Raw genomic sequence first — 25,925 nt, forward strand, 5'->3', positions numbered from 1 at the left:
AGACTGTGTAGATTGGCGAGGTGTCGAGGGTAGCTAGGCTCTAAGCTGAGGTTGGATGGTTGGATGCGTGCGCCCACGAGGAGGGATGGCTGCAGAGATATGTCCGTCGCAAACCGTCTTCGGATGATTTGCCGCGGTCTGTGGAAGACAGGCAGCTAGGGCGTATAAAGACGTAGCCTCAGTCGAGCCAAGAGAAGCACAGCCAGAAAACCGGAGAAGCAATGTGGTCAGGCCGTGGGTAGCGTGGAAGTTAAACGCGGATGATTTGCAGACGGTGTGGTTTCCACGACGCCCAGATGGAGGACAAGCAGTTCGGCAAATATGCACCGTCGAAAAGATAACGCACGGAAGGCGCAAGCTCGAGGACACCGGGGCAGGGGAGCAGGTTAGCGGGCAGAGATCTCTCGAATCGCGGAGCAGTTGGCGCGGTGCAGAGTGAAGTGCAACGCAAAGGTTACACAATCGGTGCTAGTGGTTGACGAGCTTGCGCTGCGGGTCTGCTGGGGCGAGAGTGAATTTGGAACACAGCTAGTGACAGCGCGACCTAAAGGCCTTTTAGACTGGGTGGCGCGCGACGTGGATTGGCCACCAATGGATCGGCCTGGAGGGACTGACGGCTTACCCAGCAGGCCTTAGCACACCAGATGAGGTAACGGACGGCCGTAGCGGCGAATACAGGGGGGCCAGTCTAGTCGGTAAAGCCGAGCCGTGACAATGGGAATGGTTACTGTTCTGGGTTGAGTGGCTAGGACAAGGTTGGGATGGCGCTCGCAGCAGAGTGTGGGACGCTGGGCGCTCGAGGGTGGGCAGGAGGGGCGTGCGGGTCCGTGTAGAAGTGGCGCTAGTGACGAAGAAACCGGGTTGGGGTGAGCTTGTTCGCCGAGGGTGAAAGGGTGCGTAGGCGGCCACAGAAAGGGCTGCGGTGGATGCGCGTCGCTGACTGGCTCCGCAGCCACTGATGGGGCAAGAAACACAGTCGGCCCGTTGGGAAATCGATGACTGAAGGTTTCGCTCAGACTCTGGTTCTCGCAGCACTCTCGATTCCCAGAAAGCTCAACTAGGCCGAGCGAGCCGAGCGATCACCTCCTGGCCGGACAGCGGGCTTCCGTGCAAGTCTACAGTCGAGGCAGCGCAGTCCCGGCACGAGAGCAGAGGATGTTGTCGGAAGCGCGCGCACCTGCTCCACGGAAGTGGACCGTCAAGGGTGGGCGATCTGGTGCCGTCTCTTACGGGCCCAAGTGACTCGCGGCGTGGCAGGACAGGCAGGACAGCTGGTGCGTATGGGCAGCGCTGTGGGGTGCCTTAGTGACGAACGCGCCGGGAGAGCGGCGATCGTCTTGCTGGTGGCAGTTGCACGTGTAGCAGCGCTGAGGCGTGCGACTTGGTGTGCCTGGGGTCGCGAGCTATCGCCGGTGACGGCAGCGTTAGAGCCAGGTACCGGTCGCGCTGGTGATGATGGATGAGCTGGGTGAGATTCGCGATGTAGGCTAGAGTGAGGGCTAACGCAGAAGCTGGTTAGACACCAGAGTGGCAGCCACTAGTGAGAAAAATAGTCCGACAGCAGGGGCACGGGCCCTTCTCCGCTGACTAACCTGACGTACTGACCGCCCTTTGCACCCGTTTGCGCGCTGCAGGCCTCAGCAGCCCCGGCAGCCAGCCTCGGCTTCTGCCCATGTCGTCGCCGCCGCGCGCGTCCTCGTGGTGCTGTCGCGAGACGTGCAAAGAAGAGGCGGCCATGTCTTGAGGCTGAAAGCTAGCCCGCCGCGCTAATGGCGGCATGTTACAGTCGCGCAAGGCCTAGTACCCAAACCACGTTAGGGGAGCCTCGAGCTATACACGACACTTCACATAACACCTGCGCAGCTGCTCTCTCCAGCATCGCCGCCGCCGCCCAAAAGTTCTGCCCACGACACCCTCACCACGCGGCCGGGCAATTGCGGGCCTCGGCAAGAGCGGCCTGCAAAACGTCTGTCTGCATGCGAATATTGGACACGGCACAGACCTCGAGGAGCGGCAATAATGCCCAATGCGTCAACGAGAGCGAACCCCCAACCGACGTCTCCAGTGCGGTGTGTGAGGGTGAAAAGCAACTTGCCACGATTACCCGCCGCCGACTCTTCGGTCCGTGGCCGTCATCGCTGTCTCTCGTATGGCCTGCTGCGAAAACGAGAGCTCTGCCATGCCTCTCGCAATCTTGACGAGCATCGCATCGCGGGTCCAGCAATACACGCAGCCAATCCCTGGCTTCCGTCCATCCCGCCTTTTCGCTGACGGCGAGCTGACTTGTCCGTCACGGATAGTCGTCATCAACTGACACGATTGCCCACACCAGCGGTATCAGCCCGAGAGTTTATCCTCGCGCCGCGGCTGCCATGATAGGCACGACGCTGCAGCTGTTTGAAATGCCCCCCCCCCTCTGCTCTCGCTCTTATTTCCGCTTTCGCAGCATCAAATCTCAGCACATCAGTGCATCTGGGAGCGTGACTTTTTCCATGATGATGTGTGACCCTTGCACGTCCGTCAGCAGACCCAAGATTGCTGCGTCTACCCACGTTATCGGGCGTATATTCCGACCTTACTATTTTCTTGCGTCTGCTTGGCCTCGAGCGCACGAAAACGTCGGCTAGCACTGTATCTCGCTGCTGTCAGCTTGCGAAAAGTGGGCCCTGGCTCTTCGTGTATCTTTGCTTCTGCACGCTGCAGTGTGCGAGTCTCGGCAGCCGTGCAGCACTGTCGACTGCCGCCGTCCTCGTCATGTCCATCACATCGCATTGCATCAGCGACGTGGCCTACCGCATCTCCACTACTCATCAAAAACAGTCGTGCGCCCCGTGAACAACAATGAACATGTCCAAGACATGTCCTATTCAATCTTGAACGCTGTATGCCTGATCCGGTTGTCCGCATCCGATGAGCCCTGGCCCCAGCCACTTCTCGCATGCCCACGGCCCTCCCTGCAATCGCCCGCTCCGTGTGCTCGTCATCGATGTTTTCAACATGATTGTTGTGGAAATGGCGGTTACAATGCGGATTGTTTTGTGCCCCCAATAGAATATGCGCTGCTCGTCCACATTTGACGTGATTGGACATGCACAACCAAGAGTGATCGGACCCAGGATCATACGAGCAGAAGCCGCTAACTATCGCACACACGCCGTCGAACGGGAGCGGGAGGTAATCTCGATCACAGCGCGAACACCACGCCGCGAGTAGACTATGTCAACTTCAGACTCTTGGTGCTTCTACCTCCATACACAATGTTCTAGCGTGATAACTGCAGCATTAAGGCGTTTCTCGAGTCCATCCCAGCACCGCCGTCAATGTGCCCCAGCCGATGCCCTTGAAACAGAACCAGGATTCGCCGTGTCAAAAGATGACGGTGAGGACACTACATGCCGCGCAGTACTCAGCCGCTTGCAAGTGTGATAGAGGACGTATTCTTAGCGACGGCTAATGTCTGGCACTCCTCGTATCCAGGAACGCTCTCATCTGCTGGAAGTTGGGCGAGCGGGTGACACTACAAGGGCGCCCCTGCCCACAACACGAAGTGGGTCTGTGGCTGTTCCACGTCTTCGGTTGAATAGATCCGCCGCACTGCTCTCACGTGGCTGGAACAGTACGGAGATGTTCAAGCCAGGTGAGCGATATTTGTTCAGTCATGGCGGAGGAGGTTGGCGAAAGCACAGAGTCTACCCAAACCACAGGTCACAGTATGCGGGCGGGTACCATACTGGCCGACTTCAAGGCCGGCCAGGAATCTTGGTAACTGTCAAACCAATGTCACTGCTGCATCTTGATGCACACACATACATACACACATACACACACGCATCAGCTGCCCGTGTCCGAAAATCTTCGCATCTCTCGTTAACTGACACGCGGCATTGCGCGCAGCCCAGCGGGATACCTTCCGTCCATAAATTGAGGTAGCGGAGGCGACTTCCACATGCCACCTGCAGCGCTGTAGTCATGGGCCTGGATGCATGATACCCTTGTTACAGAAACCTTGGACCTCTGCAATTCTGCACAGTCTCTCCCCACTGCAACCCACCAGCAGTCTAGGGGTCGGCTTCCATGAGCTTGCACTAGCCTGATCATCAGGTGATTTCAGTCTGCCAGGTGCTAAGGTACTATGGCGAAGTAGACGTGCGTGGCCATGGTGGTGGTGGTGAAATGCACACATGCACGTCAATAGCTAGGCGTGTGTATGATGCTGTGTGCGACGTCGGTGCGAACTCCGGATCACGCTGCTCCCGGGGTCGCACAACGCCCTGTAGCGCCTTCCTTCTTCAGTAACCCGCGCTTTTGCAACTTCCTCTCATCACAACTGTAAACATGTCCCCTAATCTCCCCGATTCGCCTTGGCCTGCTCTGGACCACGTCCACTGTTCTTCGCGATGCTCCTCGTCTGCAACATCGAAACCTTGGTCATGACATAGTTCTGCATTTCCCAACCCACTTTTGTTTGGAAGGCCCATACTAAACCATTGGCCGTATTACCCGACACACCATCTACGGCATTGACAACGGCCATGCGCATGCCAGCACTCCGGTTTCTGCGGAATCATGGCCCACCCCGTTTGGTAATGTAGGTGCACCCGAATCACGATCTTCCTTGACAAATAATGCTTCTTCAACAACCCTACTTAGTTGCCCGCGGGAGCTGCACCCAGAGCCACCGAAGAATGGCCGACGTTGGAGCCCGCAGATCGTCTCTGCCTCCTTGTCTCGATGCGACATGGCGTGAGCTTGGCCTGCACGCTGTGCCTCATCCCAGTCGTCACCTGCATCTGCTCCAGGTCTCTCTTGCTCGTCTGTTCTTTCCCTACCTCCTCCGCCCATGACTACGATGCGTTAGCGGATCTGAGCGCTGCTTCGAACGGACATCTTCACTGTTCGACTGTTCCGACTTTCTCCACATTCCGCTCTCTGCAAATCTTCCCGACTCCGAGTCAAGAAAGGCATCCGACACACTTTGTGGGAGCACTGTATCCGATGGCCAGGCCACAGGGTCGGTCCTTTCCAACCCATGAAAACGCAGTCATGAGATGCATGTCTGTCGGCATCTACCCGCTACAAGTTGGCGCGAAGGTTTCTGACGACTGTCCCCAGCCCCCCGTACTTGGAACACGTCGAGTCCCCGTCGAAAATCGATAAAGCTTGTTGTGTGTTAGTTCACAAATGTGCACGATGAAACGGAGTCTAAAGCTGGGCCGCCAATTCGCCGGGCAATAGCGCGATCTAGTTCCAAGATGCGATTTCCTGGTTCAGCACAAGGCTCATGCGTTCCAGTACGTAGTTAGTGGCCGGCGACCTGTCACCCACTGCCCGAACTACAGTTCGTGCAAATGCCTCTTGCATGAAAGAACACGAAAGCGAGCTGCGTCATGGGCCTTTGGCTTTGTTGAGCCACATCTTCCCTGCTGTTGGTGTTGCCATCGTAGCAGCAGCCGTCTCTTGCGGCGCTTGAGTCTTGGTCTCGGTGGCAGGGATGCCCAACCTTTACTCCCTATGGCCTTGCTGATCTTCATGGGCCTCGATTGTGCGGAGTTCAAACGAAAAGATCAGCCATAAGACACATTCCAGATCTGGTGAACCTCGGGACAGTCCTTCCTTGCGGTAATTATTGCAGGGCACATCCACAGCAATCTCGAACAATCCAACGAAACCCTCAATGGACATCGCCGTGCTCGCCTCGTGACGGTCATCTGCAGTCGGGCTACCTTCCGTGGGTAGCTGTTTCCGCGGAAAACCTGGAAGTCTTGTCACCAATACGACGACGATGATGATGTCCATACCCGGCTGCACCGGGAGACACCTGCTGGGCGAAGGCGTGTTAGTCAGATTGCTTTCTTGGCGTTGTAACATCTGGTGCGTGACGCCCCAGTGTCAGACAGCGAGTAATTTACTGCACTCTGACGTTGCAATCGATCCCGCTACTGCACGACACCGAACTTAGACCGCGACTCACAGTCAGATGTGGGGTATGGGCAACCGCTTCTCAAGATTTGCTTTCGCTTCCATGGATCATATCGATCAACTAGAAAGACGTCTACACTTGTAGTCCGACCGTCGCGTTCCTCCCGCATGAGCGGATCATCCGCTCCTTGAAAATGATCGCGTCTTGCGCCATCGCAGCGATCACTGTCCGGTCAGCGGCTGCTCCCTGCCATCATCTTCATGCACAATCTGCCTCGTCGCGATCTTGGCTTCTACTCTGTCTCGGCTCTATTCTTTACGACATCTCTCACTTGGGGTATCATTAGGTACGGTGCTATGGACCAGTCCATAGAGGTCGAAACCACTCAAGTGTCCTGATTATTCTTTCCTCACCTAGCCCAAGGTACAAGTTTGAATAGATGTATCGTCATATCATGTATCGACACGGTTGCCTAGATAGTGCGGATCCAGTCTTTAGGTAGTCGTCATTCGGGACGCCCCGGGAAGGCGTCTATCCTACAGCGAGGAAGCACCGAGCGTTCCGTCCTCCTTTCATCCACCTGAGCGTTTCCATATTAGCTCTATATTATCTCTCGATAGTACTACCGTGGTCTCTCTTACCGAGCGACTAGTTCGGTCGATATGATTGTTGGGCAGCTCGAACCGACAGTTATTTTATGTACGTACACGCGTACTCATCATTATTTGTCCCACCGTGTTCACTCTTCCCAGGAACTTTCGTCATTTATACGTTTCCAAGATCTCACAACTATACTTACTGTACGATCGATTGTTTTTACTGGATCGTGCGTGCGGCTCGGATCAAAGATCGCATGCGTCGCTTGAAGGCCCAGGAATGTCTATCATCAGCGCCTTCCTATGGGCATTTCAGGGTGTTAACTCTGCCCATGGGCATCCAAAATGTTGCACTTCCAGGGATTTGGTATAATCGTCAGCGTGAGTGAGTGAGCGGTTCTGCCTTAGACCCTGCATACATATGAGTTTATGATGGAGACAGTGGCACCTCCCAGCCTCCTCAAGCTTCGTTGTCTATCGTGGCTATTCTTTCCATTCGCAATATTCATTCCGGTCTTCACGAGCGCTCGAGCAAGAGATGTTGTTCTAGCCTTCACCCTCTGGCCACAAGGTGGTGTGTTGGGTGAACGATGTTCTGGTACGTCAGTCATGTTTTCTCGCTACCACTTTATTGTGTCTTGCTCATCAAACGACCAGAAGTCCTTACTTCTACATCCTGAAGCACGACACATGAGTCCAGAAACTTTTTTGTAGCTCCACAATAAAGTGATGCGTACCAGACACCGACGACTAATGAGTAGAGGTATCAGGCAGTCGCAGTGGGGCTAAGGCCACGTTGAGGCTGTGCATCGCTGTTCACGACCCCGTATCCGAAGGCAACCCCGAGCCGAAGATAATGACCAGTGTCCCAAGGGAATAGTGAGGAGTGCGCATGGATCTCACCATGAACCTCATTCCCGCAGCTATTGCCGCGTCATGAACCGTAGACGCAATTCCAAATCTTTTCGAGCGCAGTCGAAGGGTTCACGGTGATGGCTTAAAGAGGGCAACGGGTCTGCTCGTGTTCCGGATAGACGCTGCTTATCGGCATAAAAAGCCGGTGAGAATACAGTCCTCAAGCGGAAGATCGCACTGTGAGAAAGGACATATATAACATGAATAATGCCTTAGTAATACTGCGACCAAACATTGTTTTGATAGAATCTGGAGTAGTTGACGATGCGAACATTTGTTTTCATACCGTGTATACAATTAAGCCTCGATATCATGTCAAGGTAACAGACATATATCGCCTCTCTAGATGAAGTTTTCAAGTTCTTTTTTCATGAAGGATGATACAGAATCAGATGTCGCTGCATACATACCAGTCTTCTTGGATGCTCTAAAGCATATGTATGCCTGTAAGGCACAAGCTTCTGTACATGAGCACAACAGCAATATGTATGAGTTCTTGTTTACAATGATAGACCGACGATGTCTCCAGTGTATACCTGATACAATGTACCGTCTCAATATTTATTAGATTATACGACAAAGTCATAAAAACAATCAAGACATTGTGCTCAACCGTATTGTTATAACAGCTACCTGAATCCATATACTTTGATAGCACCACATCAATATGTACCCCTACGATACCAGCCTGCAATGACATCGAATGGCAAAAACGAACACACAGGATGGCGCGAAGGCAGACACCCCCGAGTCGCGCTATCCACCCTTCTGTGTAGCTAACATATCTAGTCGGAATACATAGTCGTTCTCTATGTGCATGTTGCGCTCTTGACAATCGTGCTCTATCTATTTCCCTTTATTCTGATAACATGTAGTCCTTGTCTTCCTCTAGAAGAACTTCAATTCGCTGTTGCAATAGAATTATACCTTATCTCCTCTCTTACGAGATCGACATGAGACTGCTGATGGATCGGCCTGTACTCACCTCTTCGCAGAGGTTCCACCAGACATTAGATGTGACCGACAGATCCTGCGTCCAGATCACATGCGGCCACTTTGACAAACAGGATGTTGCAGCCGCCATTATGCTGATGAAAACAAACAGCCTTAATTAGGCGGCGGACTTGTTTAAAGGGTGTAGGTAATGTTCAGCGTTTGCGCGTCGATAGCGAGAGGTATAAGCGACGTGTCGAGTCGTCTGGCTATAACAGCTCATCAGTCAACTACAGGATTACATTATGGATCCAGCACAAGGCAAGGCAAGACAGTCAGATGAAGCGGATATCATAGTAAAAAACGCAGTACGTGTATTCTATATCGCTATTACAGTTACAGAAACTTTTTCTGGACATAAACGCCACCAGCGCCATCATGCAAGGGATTGCTGAATAGGCGCAACCTCAATAGAGGAAAACAAAACAATGCCAGTCTAATGTAGAAGAACCATGCTACCATACTGAAATCGTGTCCATGCATGAAGATCAAAGCTCTGTCCATGGGGTATCAGGGTACGACAGAACCTGAGCAGGTACAGCGGCTTTCCGTCGCACGAGAAATGGGATGAAAGATGAAGCAAGTCCGAAACGATTGCCTCCAACGCCGATAGCAGGTTGGAGAAAGGGTGCTCATCGTTCTGACAATGTGAATAAGCAAGTGCGATGGATAAAGTGATCACCAGCGGCTGTTGCGGATGGGATCGCTGTTACCTCCGGTCCAGCCTGAGATGGGCGTTAGATCTCGCTCGGTGTCGAAGGGACTTCTACCACCTACCACCACGGCCTCCGCCACGGCCTCCACCACGGCCGCGGCCACCTCCCCAGCGACCACCACCACCACCGCCGCCACCGTAGCGGGCCATCTCGTGCAGACGAGGATCAATCTGCTGCTTGGACTCTGTGAGAATCTGGACGAGATCACGAGCTTGCTTGGAGTCTGATGAATCAGTTAGTGAATGGTGTGCAGAGTAGGGTCGAAGATACATACTGTCTGTGGTGAAGAGGGTGATGGCAGTACCGTTAGCGCCAGCACGACCAGTACGACCAATGCGGTGGACATAGTCCTCCGAGTTGTTCGGGTAGTCATAGTTGAACACGTGAGTAATGTTGCGGACATCTTGAAGAGCAAAGGTTAGTGACTGATGAAAGGAACGAGCAAACGACGATCATGATTGGATCGCGTGAAGCTGCAGTATGTTGCATGCAACCGTCTCTGTGCGCTACAACGAATGTCACGGCATCAAGTCCAGTGGGAAGGCTGTGGATGTCTCCTGGTCCAGAAACCCTTGGAAGAGAGTGCGACTTGTGTAAGTCAGATATCTCAAGCAGCTTGCTTCAGTAATACCTTGGTAATACCAGAAACAGAAGATAGCGAAGACTGAAAGCTTCGCCAGCGTAACCAAGGATCCCTGGGGATCAGATTCGAGAGAGGCAAGCCCTGGACGATGTCATGGGAGCGAGTGTAACGAGCGCACAAGACGACCTAAGCAGAGCACAATGGCAGTTCACGCATAATAATAGTTGGGGAGGTGAGGAGGGGGGAGTGTTGGGGGTTTGCAATCATACCGATACCACGGGAAGCCACGTCGGTGGCAACCATGATGGGGCTCTTGCCCGTCTTGAATTCGTTCAAGACCCAATCACGCTCGTTCTGCTGCTTGTCGCCGTGAATAGCTGGAGATGAGTTAGCGGTGATCAGTTCATGACATGCGGTTTAACTTACAAAGCGCCGGCCAGCCGTCCTGACGAAGGAATCGGGTGATCTCGTCAGCAACGCGCTTGGTACCTGTGAAGATGAGGATCTTGTTGTCCTTGTCGCTCATGATGGTCTCGAGGTGCTTGGCCATGCGGTCACGCTTCTCGAACTCTGTGCAGACCTCGACGATCTGTTGAATGCGGTGGTTGGCAGAGAGATCCATGGAACCAATGTTGACCTGGATCCAGTCCTTCTGGTAGTCGGCAGCAAGCTGGCGAACTTCCTTGGGCCATGTAGCGGACCACATGCAGGTTTGACGGTCAGGGCGAATCTGTCCGATGATCTTGCGGATTTGAGGCTCGAAACCCATGTCAAGCATGCGGTCGGCCTCGTCGAGAACCAGGTAGGTAACACGGCGAAGGTTGGTCTTTCCAGCCTCCAACATGTCGATGAGACGTCCAGGGGTGGCAATGCACACCTCAACACCGCGCGCAAGGTCACGGATCTGGGGACCCTTTGGAACACCTCCGTAGACGCAGGTGTTTCGGATGCGCGAGGACTTTCCGAACTTGCTGATCTCTTGCTGAATCTGGACAGCAAGCTCACGAGTGGGCGCGAGAATGAGGACGATGGGGCCATCGCCGGGGGCGAGGAGAGGCTGAGCGTTGATGTGAACGATGGCAGGAAGACAGTAGGTCAACGTCTTTCCGGAACCGGTCTCGGCAACACCAACAACGTCGCGACCAGAGAGAGCCATGGGCCAACCCTGAGCCTGGATAGCGGTGGGCTTGGCGAAACCCTGGGCCTTGACCTCGTTCATCACGTATGATGGGAAGCCAGCCTCGTCGAAGGTTGTGACGGGCTTGGGAATGTTCTCGCCCTTGACGGTCATCTGGTGCTCCTTGCGGTATTCGGCAACCTCGGCTGCTGAGCGAGCAGTAACAGCGGGATCCTCCTTGTAGAAGGACTTCTCGAACTTGGGCATCGTGTCGAGATCTGGAAAGCGTTAGTGTTGCGCGGAGCCTATACGAGACAATGGAACATACCCCATGATTGCTGCTTCAGGCCCTGGCCGAGTTGCGACATGCGGTCGCCGCCGTCGCGACCACCGCCAAAGCCGCCGCCGCCACCGCCATAACCACCACCTCCTCCACCGTAGCCACCACCGCCGCCGGAGTAGCCACCACCACCGCCGCCGTAGCCGCCGCCACTAGATAGATGTTAGCAGATGTCGCTGAGATGAGATGAGTGACAGAAGGGGGCTTCTACGTTGTCGCATCGAGTAAGCGACCGCCCGCTTCGACTGTGAGACAGCCTGACAGGACGATCGAACTCAGACTGCGCGCAGAATGGAGAGAAAGAATGGTAGCAGATGGAGGGCTGTCCAAGAACCACGACTGTGATGCCGTTCCCGTGTGAAGGGGGTGTATCGTCCTACCCGTACGATGCATAATGGCTTGTCGAGTTGTTGTAAGACCCATATCCAGCGTTGCTGTTTTCGTACCCGTTCGAGTAGCCACGGTCACCACCGCGACCGCCGCCGCCGTATCCACCGCCGCCGCCGCCGTAACCGCCGCCGTAGGAAGACATGATGTGAGAGTGTGTTGTAGAGACTGGCGTCAAGGGGGAACCGATCGAGTAAGGGAGCGTGGGTCGAAGTCTGGAGACTACGAGAAGATATTAGTTGCAGTAGAGCGACTGTAAAAGTGTCGCGTGTTGTGCGATAAAAGAAGCACAAATTGTAGAGTTGCGAGTTGGGGTGAGAGGAAGTCAGAGGGCAGAGCGCGACAGGAAAAGTTGCCTTGCCTCTGTTGCGCTTGCACATTTTTTGAGACGCTAGCGCCGCTAGCACCAGGGTCTCGCCCAGTTGGGTAAGGGCGGAGCTTGCCGTTATCAGCCCGGGGAAGCCACCACGAAAACCGAAGACTATGTCGCCACTGTGGGCCTTGCATCTGGGTGATTGCGAAGCATTTTCCATTGCGACCCGCATATTGCACGCCTAGTGCCTACTTCTCGAAGCAATGCGACAATGTGAAAGTATACCGATGACGAGACAACCCGATGCTTTCCCATCAGATAGGATACAGTCCTGTGCCCTGGTTCTCACCTTGGCCCATCACCAGCTCTGAGGCCCATGTCCCAGAACCCCTTCTCCATCTATACAGCATTAGCATGTTACCGACTGTCATATTCAGCCTAGCACTCACATTTGTAGCGTGTATGAAGATTTTGGCCAGCTCTTCCACCCGGCTCGGACTCAGTCCCTCGGCATGCTTCTCTACCAGCTCACTGCCCCTCATCATCGCTTCCCTGTACTCTTCTGCCACATACTGCTCAATCCACTTCCAGTACTTGCTTCCCACCCTCACGGTGCTGGGATCTTCGTAGAGACGTTTGGCAATAATGCCGTAACCGATGAGACAAGGCAAAAGCGCAATCTGCAGAGCAAGATAGTCTTGCGACAGGCCGATGTCGAGCACATAACGGGTGTATGCCGTGGTGGCCTGGTCCTCTTCTTCTTCGATGATGTCGGCCTCCGATAGTCCGTACTCTTTACAGAAGTCGATGTGCAGCTTGATCTCTTCCTGGAGGGTGACGACTTGTTGCACGGAGTACCCAATGTCTCTCAGATTGCTAGATTTGTATGCAGACAGCGCGTTCGCTCTTGCAAATTGGACCTTCCTACTAGTCAGTTACTCTCTTCTACACGGGAAATGAATATGTTTCAACATATACTTACTAAGAAGAGGTAGTCCTGCACAAGGTAGTACATGAACTTCTCCACTGGCAATGTCCCAGCGCCCATACTCTGCACGAACTCGTGTTGGGTATATTCCTTCCACGGCTTCTGCACGTCTTCTCGGTCGAGCAGATAGCTAATAAAGTTGCCTGGCGTGAAAGGCAGCATGTACATCGAGTGGAAATGGTTGATGGGGCCGCTTCCCCCTCCCATATCGACAGCTGTCTTGATGCCTGCTTCAACGTACAGATTGGCCTTCTTGACCGCCTTGGCCATCGACATTCCCTCCGCCAGATTACACGCAATAGCGGATGCTAATGAACACCCTGTCCCATGCGTGTTCCTCGACTGCAGATACGGGCTCTCTAGCATTGTGACTCCAGTCTCACCCACGAGGATGTTCAAGACGACTTCCCTCTCGCTGTCGTGCGTGCTGACTACCCGGCCGTGGGTCAATGGTAAATGGCCCCCCTTCAGTAACACCCATTTGGGTCCTAGTGACCGGACATGCTGCGCCATCGAGACGATGTCATCAACATTCTTCGGATCAGGAATATCGTACCCGGCCGTTTGGAGAAGCAAGCGAGCCTCAGGAAGGTTTGGTGTGAGAAGCGTCGTGTGAGGCAGAAGGTGTTGAATCAGGGTTTCGATGGCTGATTCGGGAAGGAGCTGTGAGCCAGATGTTGACACCATTACCTGTTCAAGTAGTCAGCACAGCACGGAGCTCGTTTTGGTTCATATAAAGGGATCTAGAATGAAATCTGAGACGTACAGGATCAACGATACTGGTGTTGATCTCATGTCTCTTCAAAGCATCCGCAGCGACCATAATGGTCTCAGCAGATGCAAGCATGCCTGTATCTTATCAGCACATTCACCAAAGAATGGTGTCTCTCTGAATGTCATCATACCTGTCTTGACCACATCCACGCCCACATCTTCACAGACAGCATCGATCTGCTTCCGCACAAAGTCCGGCGGGGTATGGTGGATGTCCTGGACGCCTAGTGTGTTCTGGGCTGTCAAAGCAGTCGTAGCCGTCATAGCATAACAGCCATGCGCTGCAATGACCTTCTGATCTGCTTCTAGTCCGCTGTTGGCGTGGCAGCATGGTTAGTGGTGTGTGGCTGATGAAGGGCGGATGCATGCACGCGTACGTACGCCCCACCCGAACTGTCTGAGCCAGCGATTACTAGAATGCGTCTGGGTGCCATTGTCGGTCGAGAAGAGTATGCAGGCGTTGCTTCACTATCGTCTGGATATAACATGGTAAGATCCCCTACATCGTTTTCTCTAGACAACCCTGGAGCCCCACCATCCGCAAATACGCGTACGCGAGATCCACGTCATCGACTCGCACCTTTGATGCTGTCGCAGGCCGTGGAAGCTGCGCAGCCGACGCTGTGGAAGGTTGCACAAATTCGTACACCTGTGCGCGTGCTGCCTTTGACATCCTGGATGATATCCAGTGTTCTATCAATTATACCTAGGTCAGCTTTGAAGGAATCCATTTCCTAATATTGACAATTCGGTAGATCAGCGTAAGCAGAAGAAGCCTTGCCAGGCATCTTCAGTAACGTAAAAGTCTGAGCACATTGAGTCGCTTCTGTAAACAAGCAAGCATCTCATGGACCGGCCACGCCGACCCGCAGGTATCAAGCCACCATCGCCATCACGAACCCCAAGAGTACCATGTGCCTCATCGCGCAACAGAGGAAACCATTTCGATGCATCTTTCTTCTTTGCCTCTTCTAAAGCGTACTACACATCTGTGTATGATGCAGTTGGATAGCTGTAGTTCATGCACGTGTTCTTCAGGATGTTCAGCGTCCCGTTCAATCGACCAGTCTAGTGAACTAGTACATTATACTTGCGACTTCTCTCATTTGTGACATTATGTGCGAAACAGCAATAATGCTGTGATGTGTGCGCGAAGGTTAACAAACATTTCCTCCCTCGGAGTACCACACTTCCGGCAGTTTAATCTTAACGGCTCCATTGCAACCTTGCCACAAGTCTCAGAGTTGATAGCCTCCATGATCTTGCGGAAAGACAGGAGATACACTAGTTGAGACGGTGCATAAGATCTGATAAGCCGCTGGCATCGGAGATGCGAATGTATACCCATTGCGACAGCTGGAACTTGCTTTGGGCCTTGAACAGCCACTTCGTGCAATATGCGGTCGTCAGTGTCAGGCGACTACCACAGTCCTTTGATCTGCGATACACGTTGCGTAGGCTCAAACACTTCATTGCTGTCCGCCTTGTTCGTCTTCGACACACCACCACTGTCCGTGAATGTTGGAAAAGCTGCAGCATCGTTGTTGGCATTCGCGTCCCATCCCAGAGTCTCTTCCTTATCATAGTCTACCGGCGCCCAGGCTGCGTCCTCATCCTCCGGTACGAAGAGGCTTTCCGAATCGTCACGGACAGGTTGTGCTTGCAGTGCCGAGACTTGACGAGATCCTGGATTCCGCACTCGGCCAGAGGCATCGCGTCGCGATGCTGGTTGCACAGGCGGTGGCATATTAGATCGGAAGCTGCGACTATGTCCACGCTCCGCAGCTGTGGTTGAGGTCGTGCGAGAGGTTTGTCTGCTGCTCATTGCGTGCGTCGCAGGTGTTGGCGCAGATGGAGCGGCGGTGTGGTTGCCAGAAGTCATTAGCGTAAACTCGCAGAGCAGCCCATCGCTTCCATAGCTGAACTGGAGTGGTCGCGCTGGCTGGGAGTAAAAGGCCTTTAAGCTTGTCTTCATTGTGTCTGCATGGACGACTATTGCCTTGAAATCCTTGACGTTGATGATGATGTGCATACCCGCCTGCACAGTAAATTCCTCGAAGTCGGAAGTATTGACTGCGACGGCTGTGACAAGTGGATGCTTCAGGATTTCCTTCCCGTTCGAGATCTTTTCTGTGTAGCTCTTAAATACGCAGCGTCCGTCTTCACTCGCAAAGATATCGAGCATTTCGGTCTTGGTACCAAAATATTCAGCGTACTCCTTCATAGCCCCGGAGTGCATGCTCCACCTGTTTTTCGCCGCGTTGCGATCGAACAGTGCATGCATGACGTCCACGGCTTCATATGTGAGCTTGTAGGTCTTGATGACGCCCTGGTTGCAGATCATCTTGACGATGAATCGACATTGCGCCTCAGTTTCTCGCTCTTGCACGCTGACTTCACAGCGATCGATCGCACCATCACGCCCTAGCGGGTCGTACAAGCGACTTTTGAAGACCGACAAGAGCGCTTTGGTGTACATACTGCACGTGAAGCGGCCGTCAGGACCGCCATAAGTCGGCACACATTCATAGCTGGCGAAAAATTGTCGACCGTCTAATGTTATGGCGGCGTATGCGGATTTGGAAGAGTTGAGAGCGGTAAACGTGAACTGACGCAGGAGGTATGAGATGCCGGACTAGAAGGAAGAGCGGCAAACCTACCTTTTCGCGACGCGCTTCAATGGCTACAGTCTCGCTGAACTTGCCGAGGCAAACAAGTAGATCGTGAACCTTAGACGCTGCCTCGGGCGTCAGGGTGAAGTTGAGGACAACCATTTTGTCTTCGTGCGACTGCTCGCATTGTCGCAGGATGTTTGTGTGGAATCGCGACGAGCCCCGGCGACCGAAAGCGGGAAGAGCGCGTCAAACACGCGCTAGCGCATTGACATCATCGCGCCTACTCTCATGGGCGCCCATCTATTCACCTTTCTTAGGAGCACGATATCAGCCCTCGTTAGTGCAAACAAAATGACTCAGTCAGCGCTGCCTGATGATATTCTGCATCTCCTATGCGAAGAGCTTGCGAATCAAGAACAGTTCGACACACTCTTCAACTGTGCTTGCGCCAGCCGTGCTCTCGCCGTACCTGCATTAACTCATCTGTACAAGTATGTCGCAGTGGCCTCGCTACTTTATCGTCAATTAACTGACACAATCGTTAGATCTCATCATCTCGCCCCTGTTCGAGGTGGAGGAGAAGATCTCTATGGCTTACCAGCTGCCACCAAGCTTCTCACGATCCAAAAATGGTACGCAACCTTTATCGTGCGAACTGTATGAGGCAAACATTGACTCCGTACACCCATATTTAGGTCCATTCTTTGGCGATCAATTGTCGCATCTGCACTCGATGTCACACTGTTCCCATACTGCCGTTATATCAAATCGCTAGACTTTCGGGATCTGGGATATCTCCTCGATGACGACCAATTCCGTGCGAAAGTTTCCAAGTCAGTACAGCTTCGATGTCAGACACCACCAACTCTGATTGTAATATAGGCAATTCTTCTCCGGGCCGTTGAAGCAGTTCGAGAAGACTGAGACAGGGACGAACATCAAAGGCAGAAAGTATACTCGGATAAAGACAGCGGATATCATCGACGCGATTGGTGAAGGTTTGATAAATGCGCGAAGCTGTTCAGTACGATACTAACGTGGTGCAGTGGTCACACAGCATACCCCAACCCTGGAGATCATCAGCGGTGAACGTAAGTACATCCTTCCTCTCAACATTCGGATATGAGCTAACTATACTAGTCCAGCCTGGTGCTCTGGTACGATGGACGCCCCGGCTTCCTCGACTACAGAGCCTTGAGCTGTGGGACGGAAAGCCGCTAGAAGACGAACTGGTTCATGCATCTATCTACGACCACTGTCCGCAGTTCAAATCTCTTATGATCTATACCTGGGTCTCAGAAGACAATGATCACAAGTTCGCCAAATTCCTCTCCTCCATGCGACCGAACACGCTCCAAACACTCCAAACCATCAGCGACGTCAAAGCCGGCGCCGAGTCACTACTAGCTCTCAATCACCATGGAAGTTCATTAGAGGATCTGAGACTGTGCGTTTCGAACGAGTCGATACCGCATCTGTCGCTACTACAAGGATGTACAGCTTTAAGAACGCTGCGCATTGAGGACATCCATGGTACTGTAGACTTGGAAGCGACAGAACATGACGTCTTCCTCGAGACGACTGCCTGGTTACGCAAATGTTCAGATCTACAACGCCTCAGCTTCTCGAAAATGCAATCCGGAGCCGCACTCATCACGCCCGTACTGCTGGAAGAGAAGATACAACTCAGCAGCTTGGAGATAGACTCGTACACACTAAAAGATCACAAGACCTTCCATCAGGCTCTTGTACACCAGCAGTCTTCTCTGCGGGTGCTCTTTCTGAGTGGCGATACCGATGGCATGTTTCGAGACGATCTAGATACTCTTGTGGACTCTTTAAAGCAATTGACAGAGCTGCGAGATCTGCACCTCATCCTTCCGGAGGTGCTGCGGGATGAACATCTCGTCACCATTCTCGCTGAGCTCACAATGCTGGAGGATTTGTACGTAAGCGGCCTGGAGCTCAACGACATCGTGCTTCCTCACCTAGCCAGCTTGCCAAACTTGCGCACCGTTACTATTTCCGGCATATCCAAATTCACCATGGATGGTCTCCTGGATTTTGTATCGAGACTCGGCCCGGGTAATCAGGCCATTCGCCTCTCGATAGATATGGCAGACACAGATACGCTGCTCTCGGAAGAGGAGTTGACGCTGGTGAGGGATAATCTTGCGGAGAAGGCTGGTGGTACGTTGGAGTACATGGCGCTTCGAGGTATGTATCTGCGCGATGAGCAGGCGACAAACAAGACGGCATACTGACCACATTCGCCTAGATCCAAATGTTCCGGAGTTCGAAAGCGACTCCGACTGAGTTGTTCTTTGCACTGTTCAGATGCTGCGATTGAAGCTGGGCTATCATTCGACTTGTCTGTTGGATAAAGGATGTAAAAGAGGCTTCTGGCGAGACATTCTCAGGACTGGAATAGCTTTTCCAAGTACAATGATGAAGATAATAAGGGACTTGTTCCTCGCCCTCTCAACCTAGAAGAAAAAACATAACTGAACTTTTTGAAAGCAAAATAAGTACACCAGAAGAACAACCAGATGAGCCATGACATATTCAGTCCATGTCAGCATCGCTGTAATCTTGACTCTGATCAATGCGTTCTTCCAACACCGGTCCCCTTCGCTCGTTAACGTCTCTATCCAGCTGTGGGAACTGTTGCAGCAGCTCCATGAAGTTTGGTCTCAGGTGATCGTCCCCCCAATATGTCCACCAATGCTCCACAATGTATACGGCCAAGTAGTCCCTGACATCGTCCTGGGAAAGGGAGGTTGCGTCTTCTGCATAAACATGTCGACAGAATACCAAGACTTCCAACATCCCTGGTTGTATGCCCTTCAGTTTCTCAGCGACATGTTCCAGCATGTCCCACATGCCTAACTTTTCCGCGGTGATCCATGCTGCAACACATTGTGCAAAGGCTTCGTTCGTTTCCTCACCCTCTTGCGGGTTCCGATGACCAAATCCATCACTTTCTAGATATTCTGCGATGAATGTGAAATCTTCCGGGTTGATGTCGACAAGAGCAGGGTGTTTGAGCTCCCACATCCCGGCGTCATTGTGGTCGATCAGGAGGAGGCCCTGCTTGGAGTCTCTGAAGTATGGACGGTCCCACAGACACGATATTTGCAGGTTGTAGACTTCTTGGTCAGGCCCGACCAATACTTGTACGAATTCCTTGCTTTCGGAACTAGATTCTGTTAGCTGAGAGGGTATGAGAGATTGATAGGAAACTCACAGCTCACCCTCAATGGTATCGCTGATTGGTTCTTTCCGACCACGTCCCACGCCACCGAGCTGATGGTCGAGGAAGCCTATCTGTTGAAAGTGTCTCTGTCTCGATTCGGCCGTTCTTACCTCAGTCGAGTTATGGGCGCTGCTGTCGTCCGTTAGGTCTATTGGCGTGTCTCTGCGCATATTCAACCGATCTTGTGGGGATGGTACGGCCTGAAGTTGTCCATGGTCTCTTGAGGGCTGCGATGAGCTGGCGGCAGGTCTCGACGGTGCTTCCCATGCATTCAAGATCGTATCTGGAGCTCTGCTGGAGCCGGAGACGACAGAAACGCGACGATTGGCTGGGAACCGCGCAGGTTTTGATGGCGACTGTGATGAAGTCGGTGGATGTGAGAAGCTGTTCGCAATTCGCCCTTTCGACCGATTACCATAGAATTCTTTGCGGCTCTGCCGGAGAGCCTGTCTCATTTCTGGATCTGAGTCTGAATCATCGCCCGAGTCGTTCATGTTAGTGTCCGAGCCCGAAGCCTCGTTGGCTAGATTCATCAGTTGCTTTCGCCATTGATCAATGCCCATATGCTCATCAAGTGCTTTGCTCGCCATCTCATATGCATCACCAAGTCCTGGCGTGATTTCGATAACCTCTTCGTGCGTGTAGGGCGTGAAAGGGTCGTACTCCCTCATGTCTGCGGCATGCGCCCAGCGACTTGTCGAGTTAGCAGGGTCAAGACATTGTTCAAGCTTCAAGTTTCTTACAAGACCAGATCCTCGCCCATCAGTAAGACCAGAGTTGATTTCCCATGTGGACGAGTTCCCAACACGTCCCCCGGTGCCATATTATCGTCGCAAATGACCGCCGGCCATAGCGGGAAGAATAAACCAGGAGTCCTATACTGCACCATATCGCCTGGCGATAGCCGCATCGTGATGGCCTTGATTATGTGATGTGGGGTCGTTTGTTTGGGGAGTGACAGATAGGAATGAGAGCTGGTGAGCGACAGTTGTGTGACAGCTGTAGATCGAATTTCAACCTATTGGGAGGAGGAAGAATTGAGCAGTGTTGTATGTGAGCGTCAAAACGAAGCCTGACATAACTAGACATCGTGTGGATACGTTCCCAGGGTAAAGGTGGGCTTCGGTGAGGGCCATCATGCCAGGTGAAAGACGAAAACAGACCCTCACGCGCGACAAGTCCCTCATAACCATTATCAGACCGAAACATGATGAGGCTAGGGCTTATGAGTCGTGTGCCGCTATTTGAAAGTGTCGTGTGTTGTTATGGTCAAGTAGCAGAGAGGGATGCGGAGTTCATAGCTCACATCTCGGAGGTTGACTAAGCTGCCCGCAACAGCGAAGCCAAGGACATCTGGCTTCAACATCTCGACCACGAATTCCCCGACGCGCAAGTCGCCGCGCCGCCCACCCCTACACATATCCCCGAATACGCCTGCGGTGAATTCATATTCTCAAGACGCGAGTTTACGACCCGGTCGCGCGCCCCACGTCCCACTCCACGATCAACGAGCGCACCTCTACCTCCAACCTTCGCATCAGCATTCCCGATCCGCAGCTATGTTGGGCCTTGCGAATATGCAGCCGCGGCAACTCGCCGCACAAGTCCTGAACTTCGCGCTCGTCCTGTCAACCGCCTTCATGATGTGGAAAGGACTGTCCGTGGTCTCCGACTCGCCCTCGCCCATTGTCGTCGTTCTGTCAGGATCCATGGAGCCTGCATTCCAACGAGGAGATCTGCTGTTCCTGTGGAACCGGGGGGCAGATACACAAGTGGGCGAAATTGTGGTGTACAACGTCAAGGGCAAAGACATCCCGATCGTGCATCGCGTTGTGAGGAGATATGGAGGAGGGTGAGTCGCGCTCTTTTCCTTTCGCTGTGACTGAGGTTCTCCATGAGGGTCGTACGAGTCAAGATCAGCTCGCAGGTTTTCAGACGTTACCACAAAGCTCATGCTGACCCAACTACTAGCAAAACACCGCTCCGCCTCCTGACCAAGGGCGACAACAACCTCGCGGACGACACCGAACTCTACGCCGCCGGCCAATCCTTCCTGAACCGCAAAGAAGATGTCATCGGAAGCGTCGTCGGCTTCATACCATTCGTTGGATACGTTACCATCCTGTTGAGCGAGCATCCATGGCTGAAGCAGGTCATGTTAGGCATGATGGGTGTGATGGTGGTTTTACAAAGAGAGTAGTCCTTGCGGATTTGCATTGGGTACCTTTCACGTTCGAACGATATCTTAGCAAAAGGTGGATGAAAAAGATACGTGGGAACGATGTGGTTGGTCTCCCCCTTGACTACCATGATCTATGTGTTTCTACTGTCGGGAGGCGGCAAAGCTAGGCGTTCAAATCATACCCAGACAGTGTTCAATATTTACTAAAGTCGAAGAGTTATACCAGCCATCCAGCTTTCATCCAGCTACGTTCTTTAGACCGTAGACAAGCGCCTCACGCGCATCTTGCATTCACTAGTGAGCACATCTAAGCACACTTCAGGAATTTATTTCCTAACAAGAGATTAATCGCCTGCACCTTCCCAATGCTTCCCAAAATGACGTTCACCTACCTTCCGTCTACATCACTAAGACTTCACTCCCACGCGACACCCCCGGCAAAAAACACACCCCACCTTCCGTAAAAGAGCGGCAAAAAGAAAGCAATGCGCCGTACGGGGTTTGACTGTTCAATGTTAGCGGCATGGTTCGAATTGATGCATGGTTTGGCATCCTACACCCGTGATCCCCGCCTGGTCCTTCGTCCGATGTACGATGGGAAGGCGATAGCATACCACTAGCCCAACGGCGCTTTGATGCAATGATCGATTGATGGCATAGGAACGAGTTAGAGACATTATGTAGGCGACTTGAGATAGAGTGAGTGGATTGAGGGGGTGGGGTCCGGGAAAGTGTGGTTGTGAAGCCAGGGAAACAACCCCTACCGTGAATGCGGGCACCCGGTTCGGCGGTGTGAGGAAACGTCAAAGACCTGTCGCTAGAGGGCCAACTTCTGGTTGCTACGAACGGAAGGGTCTATCACGCCGTCATGGCCTGCTTTTGACAGCAGGTAAGACACAAACTTCAACGTCAGGGGCTGACCTGGGACCTGAGCTACTATCAGCATGCGTAGTGCTACGCCCAAGCCTGATCGCATCAACATCATGGTCACACAGCAGAGGAAACATTGTAGAAGCAGCAAAGACTTTCCATACCGCAATTGCTAGTGTACATAGACTTGGTCATGAGCTTCGTGATGTTCCTTTCACGACGTCGAGGGGAAGACGCCCAAACATCATGACCGCCCGCCATCAGCGTGGTTTGCACTGACCGCCAGCGTCCTTTTCGAAATGAACCACAGATTGGCTAGCCGAAGACCTTCCTCCGCGAGAGATAACGAACCCATTAAGAAGTAGGAAGATCACAAATGAAATCGAGACAGGCTTGGTAGCCCGAGCCGCCCATGACAAGACATCTTCAACGCTGTTGGTGGAAGCACGAATGAGGCGATTGCCTCTACTCGGACTCCTCCTCTTCTTCCTCGGCGTTCTGGTGATGGTTAGTCAACTTATCATCAATTTGAAGTGCATGCATGAACATACCTGGTAGGCGGCCTTCTCCTCCTCGTACCGCTTCTTATCGGCGGCAGCCTTGGCCTCGTAGGGAGTGCGCTGCTTCTCGTTCAGGGCCTTCCACTTCTCGCCAAGAACCTTGCCGACCTCGCCTGTTCCATGTTAGAGGGGAGTCAAAGACGGAGAAAGAGCGCAAACATACCGAACTTGATACCGGGGTTGTCCTCACGGACCTTCTCGCGCTGCTCGTTGGCGAAGAACATGTATGCGGAAAGACCACGCTTGGGCGCGTTGGGGTCTGCTGGAGTCAGTGCCCGAGTCTGCAGATGCACGTGAGCTGCTTACCCTTCTTCTTCTTGCCGCCGTCAGCCTTGGACTTAGGCGCGGCCTTGCGGGTGGTCTTCTCCTTGGGCATAGTGGTGGTTGAGTGGTGTATATGGCTGTGGTTCCTTGTTAGCTGCTGTTGGGGTTGCAAGCAGCGAGTAGGTAAGAGTAGCGTGGCAGGAAGGCACAATGGCTGCTGGTGAGATTGAGAATGCGAGTATAGGCCACAGCTAGTGTCTTCGCCTGCAAACGGAGTAGTGTTGTGGTGAGTGGGTAATGGTGGTGCAGCGCTGCTATGCGCGTGAGGTGACGCGGTCGCAAAACACCACAACACAACGCGATGATGCGCGATTTTCGGGTAAGAGAAGGTGTGGGTACTTACAGAAGCAGCTAGATGGGAGTAAATTGGAAGTGTTGACTGAGGTCTGTTTTGCGGTCAGTATGCGCGTGGCAGTGGGTGCTGGCGACGGCGATGAAGAATCGACTGAAGGCAATGACGTTCAGAAGACGGAAGAAAGAAGGCTGGGAGAGTCCTGGTTGGGCCAATTGGACCGGGGAAACGCGTGGAAAAAGGGTGTGGTTGCGAAAAGTGGTGCTGGTGATGTTGCGACTTCGTCAAAATGCAGGCGGACTCACCAAACGTCTTTGCGGGCGAAAGTTGTATGGGCGGCGGATTTGTTAGGGGAGGAATTGGGTGAGGGCTCAGCAGCACATTTTGTGAGAGGGAAGGCGCGCCCTCCCCCAACAAACAAGGCCCGCTTACCTAAGGTGCGAACGAGGCAGGCACGCTTGTTTTGCTACTGCCATAGCACACGCACCCGGACCACGACCCCTCCTCCACCCAGCCGATGCTGCGCTCCCTCACCGCATGCGCCCGATGCAGATGCCAGCGATTGTGGACAGCCCCATTGTCGCTTTTTTGCTACTCGCACTGCCGTCCAGTCTCTAGCAGACGTGTCGGTGTCGCCCAGGTATGCTCCGAGGTGCTCGCACTGCTACGGGCTACACGGCGCATCCCTGGGCGCGGAGGCGCTGCCCTTCGTTCTTTCCTGGCGAGTTTCAAGTTTGGTTAGATTGCACGCAGAAGCACACGGTCTACCATTCGTTGGACGCATCCATCAGAAGCGGCCCTTGACGTTATCATTCATAGCGCGGCTGGCTGATGTTCTTCCCCGAGCACCAGAGCACCCAGCATCCAGTCCCCGTCGCCCAACCTGCCCACCCCTCAGAGCATCCGCCTGCAGCCCGTTTGGTGTTCTGAGCAAGCCCAGTGCAGCAGAGTTACATGTCAGCCTACGTCTGGTCGCAGACTCTGCCGCACAAGCCGTGACTCTGGCCTTCTGTCATAGCTGGGCACGCTATGGTGATGGGCGGCGGCCTCTGCACCCGCTTCCGGCCACAGCGGTCTGGCTCTGCACTTTCGCCCGACCGAGCACGGAAGCGGTCGCTAGGCTAATGCGAGACACTGCTCCAATACTGCTCGTCCACTTGCCTCAAGAAACACTCTTTGTTCCTCCTGGCTGCTTATCACGTTGGAATCGTGGCGGACGTGTTCGGCCATCGGCCTCTCAAGCCCCTGACAGCGGAGCAGACGCTCAGACTCGCCCTTTCAAAAGCCACCGAGGGCTACAGACTTTCGCGTACCCTCCCGACGTGACCCATAGCTGTCAGGCCCTCATCTTACTGAAGAAGTTCCATCTGCATCTATGTAAATAGGACGCACGACGTTGGGCATCACCGCTCTCGCATCAGCCATGACGTTTTATCATCAACAAACATCATGAAGCGCAAGATCGTGCAGCAGCATGCAACCACCTCAACAAGTCATTGAATGTGTACATATGGCTGCTCTCAGATACAGCTCGCATCTATCCATAGTCGCAGCAGCAGACGAAAGGATGGATGGCAGTCAATCGTCCTCATCCTCCATGACAAGCTCCGTCAGACCCTCGTCCGCAGCCCAGTTGATCCCGCTACCCACGATCATGGCTGATAATATACCTTTCAACGTCCTCACCCTCCGCCGCGAGTCTTTGAGCTCCTTATCGACCGCATCGACGCGTTGACGTAATTGCGGATCTTCAATGTCCTGCACCGACTGCGCCTTCATTTCTTCGGCCAGAGCAAGCATGGTCTGCGCCAGCTCTCGGTTCTTTTGATTTGCGACAATGTTGTTCTGTTCGGCCACACTCAGAGATTTATTCGTAGAAGCAAGCTTCGACGTCAGTGAGCCATGGATCATGGAAACAGCATCGTTCTCGGTCACCAGCGGCAGTATGCGCCTACACAACATCAGACCATGATTCAGAGCGATCTGCCCAGGAACTCACTTCTCGGCGAATGGAGTCTGTTCGCCGCCATGAACGGCTTTCAGAACGGGATCCATTACTAGAACATTGTGTGTGATTTTGTTTCTTATCTCGTACTCTGCCCTCGCTTCCATAGCCTCGCGCTGCGCAATAGTCAGGCGCTCCTCCAGCAGGTCATCTGGAAGTGATGCAAAGTCATGCGCGTG

The 25,925-nt window shown here is 53.3% G+C and overlaps 8 protein-coding genes across 8 annotated transcripts; 2 read left to right on the forward strand and 6 right to left on the reverse strand.

The window, feature by feature from the left end:
- Positions 1-9,102: 9,102 nt before the first annotated feature.
- DBP2 (ATP-dependent RNA helicase dbp2) lies at positions 9,103-11,712 on the reverse strand (the record flags this gene model as incomplete). Its single annotated transcript, XM_049383402.1, has 7 exons — positions 9,103-9,149; positions 9,202-9,363; positions 9,415-9,543; positions 9,993-10,100; positions 10,150-11,118; positions 11,169-11,332; positions 11,627-11,712. The coding sequence occupies 7 exons, from the start codon at positions 11,710-11,712 to the stop codon at positions 9,103-9,105; spliced, it is 1,665 nt and encodes a 554-aa protein (XP_049248920.1).
- A 513-nt stretch (positions 11,713-12,225) lies between these two features.
- Positions 12,226-14,076, reverse strand: J4E84_000767 (uncharacterized protein; the record flags this gene model as incomplete). Its single annotated transcript, XM_049383403.1, has 6 exons — positions 12,226-12,279; positions 12,330-12,800; positions 12,863-13,558; positions 13,635-13,717; positions 13,774-13,955; positions 14,024-14,076. 6 exons carry the CDS (start codon positions 14,074-14,076, stop codon positions 12,226-12,228), a joined length of 1,539 nt encoding a protein of 512 aa, XP_049248921.1.
- A 986-nt stretch (positions 14,077-15,062) lies between these two features.
- J4E84_000768 (uncharacterized protein) lies at positions 15,063-16,416 on the reverse strand (the record flags this gene model as incomplete). Its single annotated transcript, XM_049383404.1, has 2 exons — positions 15,063-16,250; positions 16,303-16,416. The coding sequence occupies 2 exons, from the start codon at positions 16,414-16,416 to the stop codon at positions 15,063-15,065; spliced, it is 1,302 nt and encodes a 433-aa protein (XP_049248922.1).
- Positions 16,417-16,545: 129 nt separating this feature from the next.
- Positions 16,546-18,573, forward strand: J4E84_000769 (uncharacterized protein; the record flags this gene model as incomplete). Its single annotated transcript, XM_049383405.1, has 7 exons — positions 16,546-16,748; positions 16,803-16,889; positions 16,953-17,090; positions 17,140-17,255; positions 17,304-17,348; positions 17,398-18,474; positions 18,536-18,573. The coding sequence occupies 7 exons, from the start codon at positions 16,546-16,548 to the stop codon at positions 18,571-18,573; spliced, it is 1,704 nt and encodes a 567-aa protein (XP_049248923.1).
- Positions 18,574-18,822: 249 nt separating this feature from the next.
- On the reverse strand, positions 18,823-20,184 carry J4E84_000770 (uncharacterized protein; the record flags this gene model as incomplete). Its single annotated transcript, XM_049383406.1, has 2 exons — positions 18,823-19,456; positions 19,505-20,184. The coding sequence occupies 2 exons, from the start codon at positions 20,182-20,184 to the stop codon at positions 18,823-18,825; spliced, it is 1,314 nt and encodes a 437-aa protein (XP_049248924.1).
- An 888-nt stretch (positions 20,185-21,072) lies between these two features.
- On the forward strand, positions 21,073-21,713 carry SEC11 (Signal peptidase complex catalytic subunit; the record flags this gene model as incomplete). The annotated part of the gene is made up of 2 exons (XM_049383407.1): positions 21,073-21,365; positions 21,485-21,713. 2 exons carry the CDS (start codon positions 21,073-21,075, stop codon positions 21,711-21,713), a joined length of 522 nt encoding a protein of 173 aa, XP_049248925.1.
- Positions 21,714-23,030: 1,317 nt separating this feature from the next.
- NHP6 (Non-histone chromosomal protein 6) lies at positions 23,031-23,501 on the reverse strand (the record flags this gene model as incomplete). The annotated part of the gene is made up of 4 exons (XM_049383408.1): positions 23,031-23,063; positions 23,117-23,238; positions 23,289-23,384; positions 23,432-23,501. The coding sequence occupies 4 exons, from the start codon at positions 23,499-23,501 to the stop codon at positions 23,031-23,033; spliced, it is 321 nt and encodes a 106-aa protein (XP_049248926.1).
- A 1,818-nt stretch (positions 23,502-25,319) lies between these two features.
- J4E84_000773 (uncharacterized protein) lies at positions 25,320-25,796 on the reverse strand (the record flags this gene model as incomplete). The annotated part of the gene is made up of 2 exons (XM_049383409.1): positions 25,320-25,692; positions 25,741-25,796. The coding sequence occupies 2 exons, from the start codon at positions 25,794-25,796 to the stop codon at positions 25,320-25,322; spliced, it is 429 nt and encodes a 142-aa protein (XP_049248927.1).
- Positions 25,797-25,925: the final 129 nt, after the last annotated feature.

Source organism: Alternaria hordeiaustralica, assembly GCF_023758085.1.
Source record: "Alternaria hordeiaustralica strain BMP 2776 chromosome Unknown scaffold_1, whole genome shotgun sequence".
Classification (NCBI taxonomy): domain Eukaryota; kingdom Fungi; phylum Ascomycota; class Dothideomycetes; order Pleosporales; family Pleosporaceae; genus Alternaria; species Alternaria hordeiaustralica.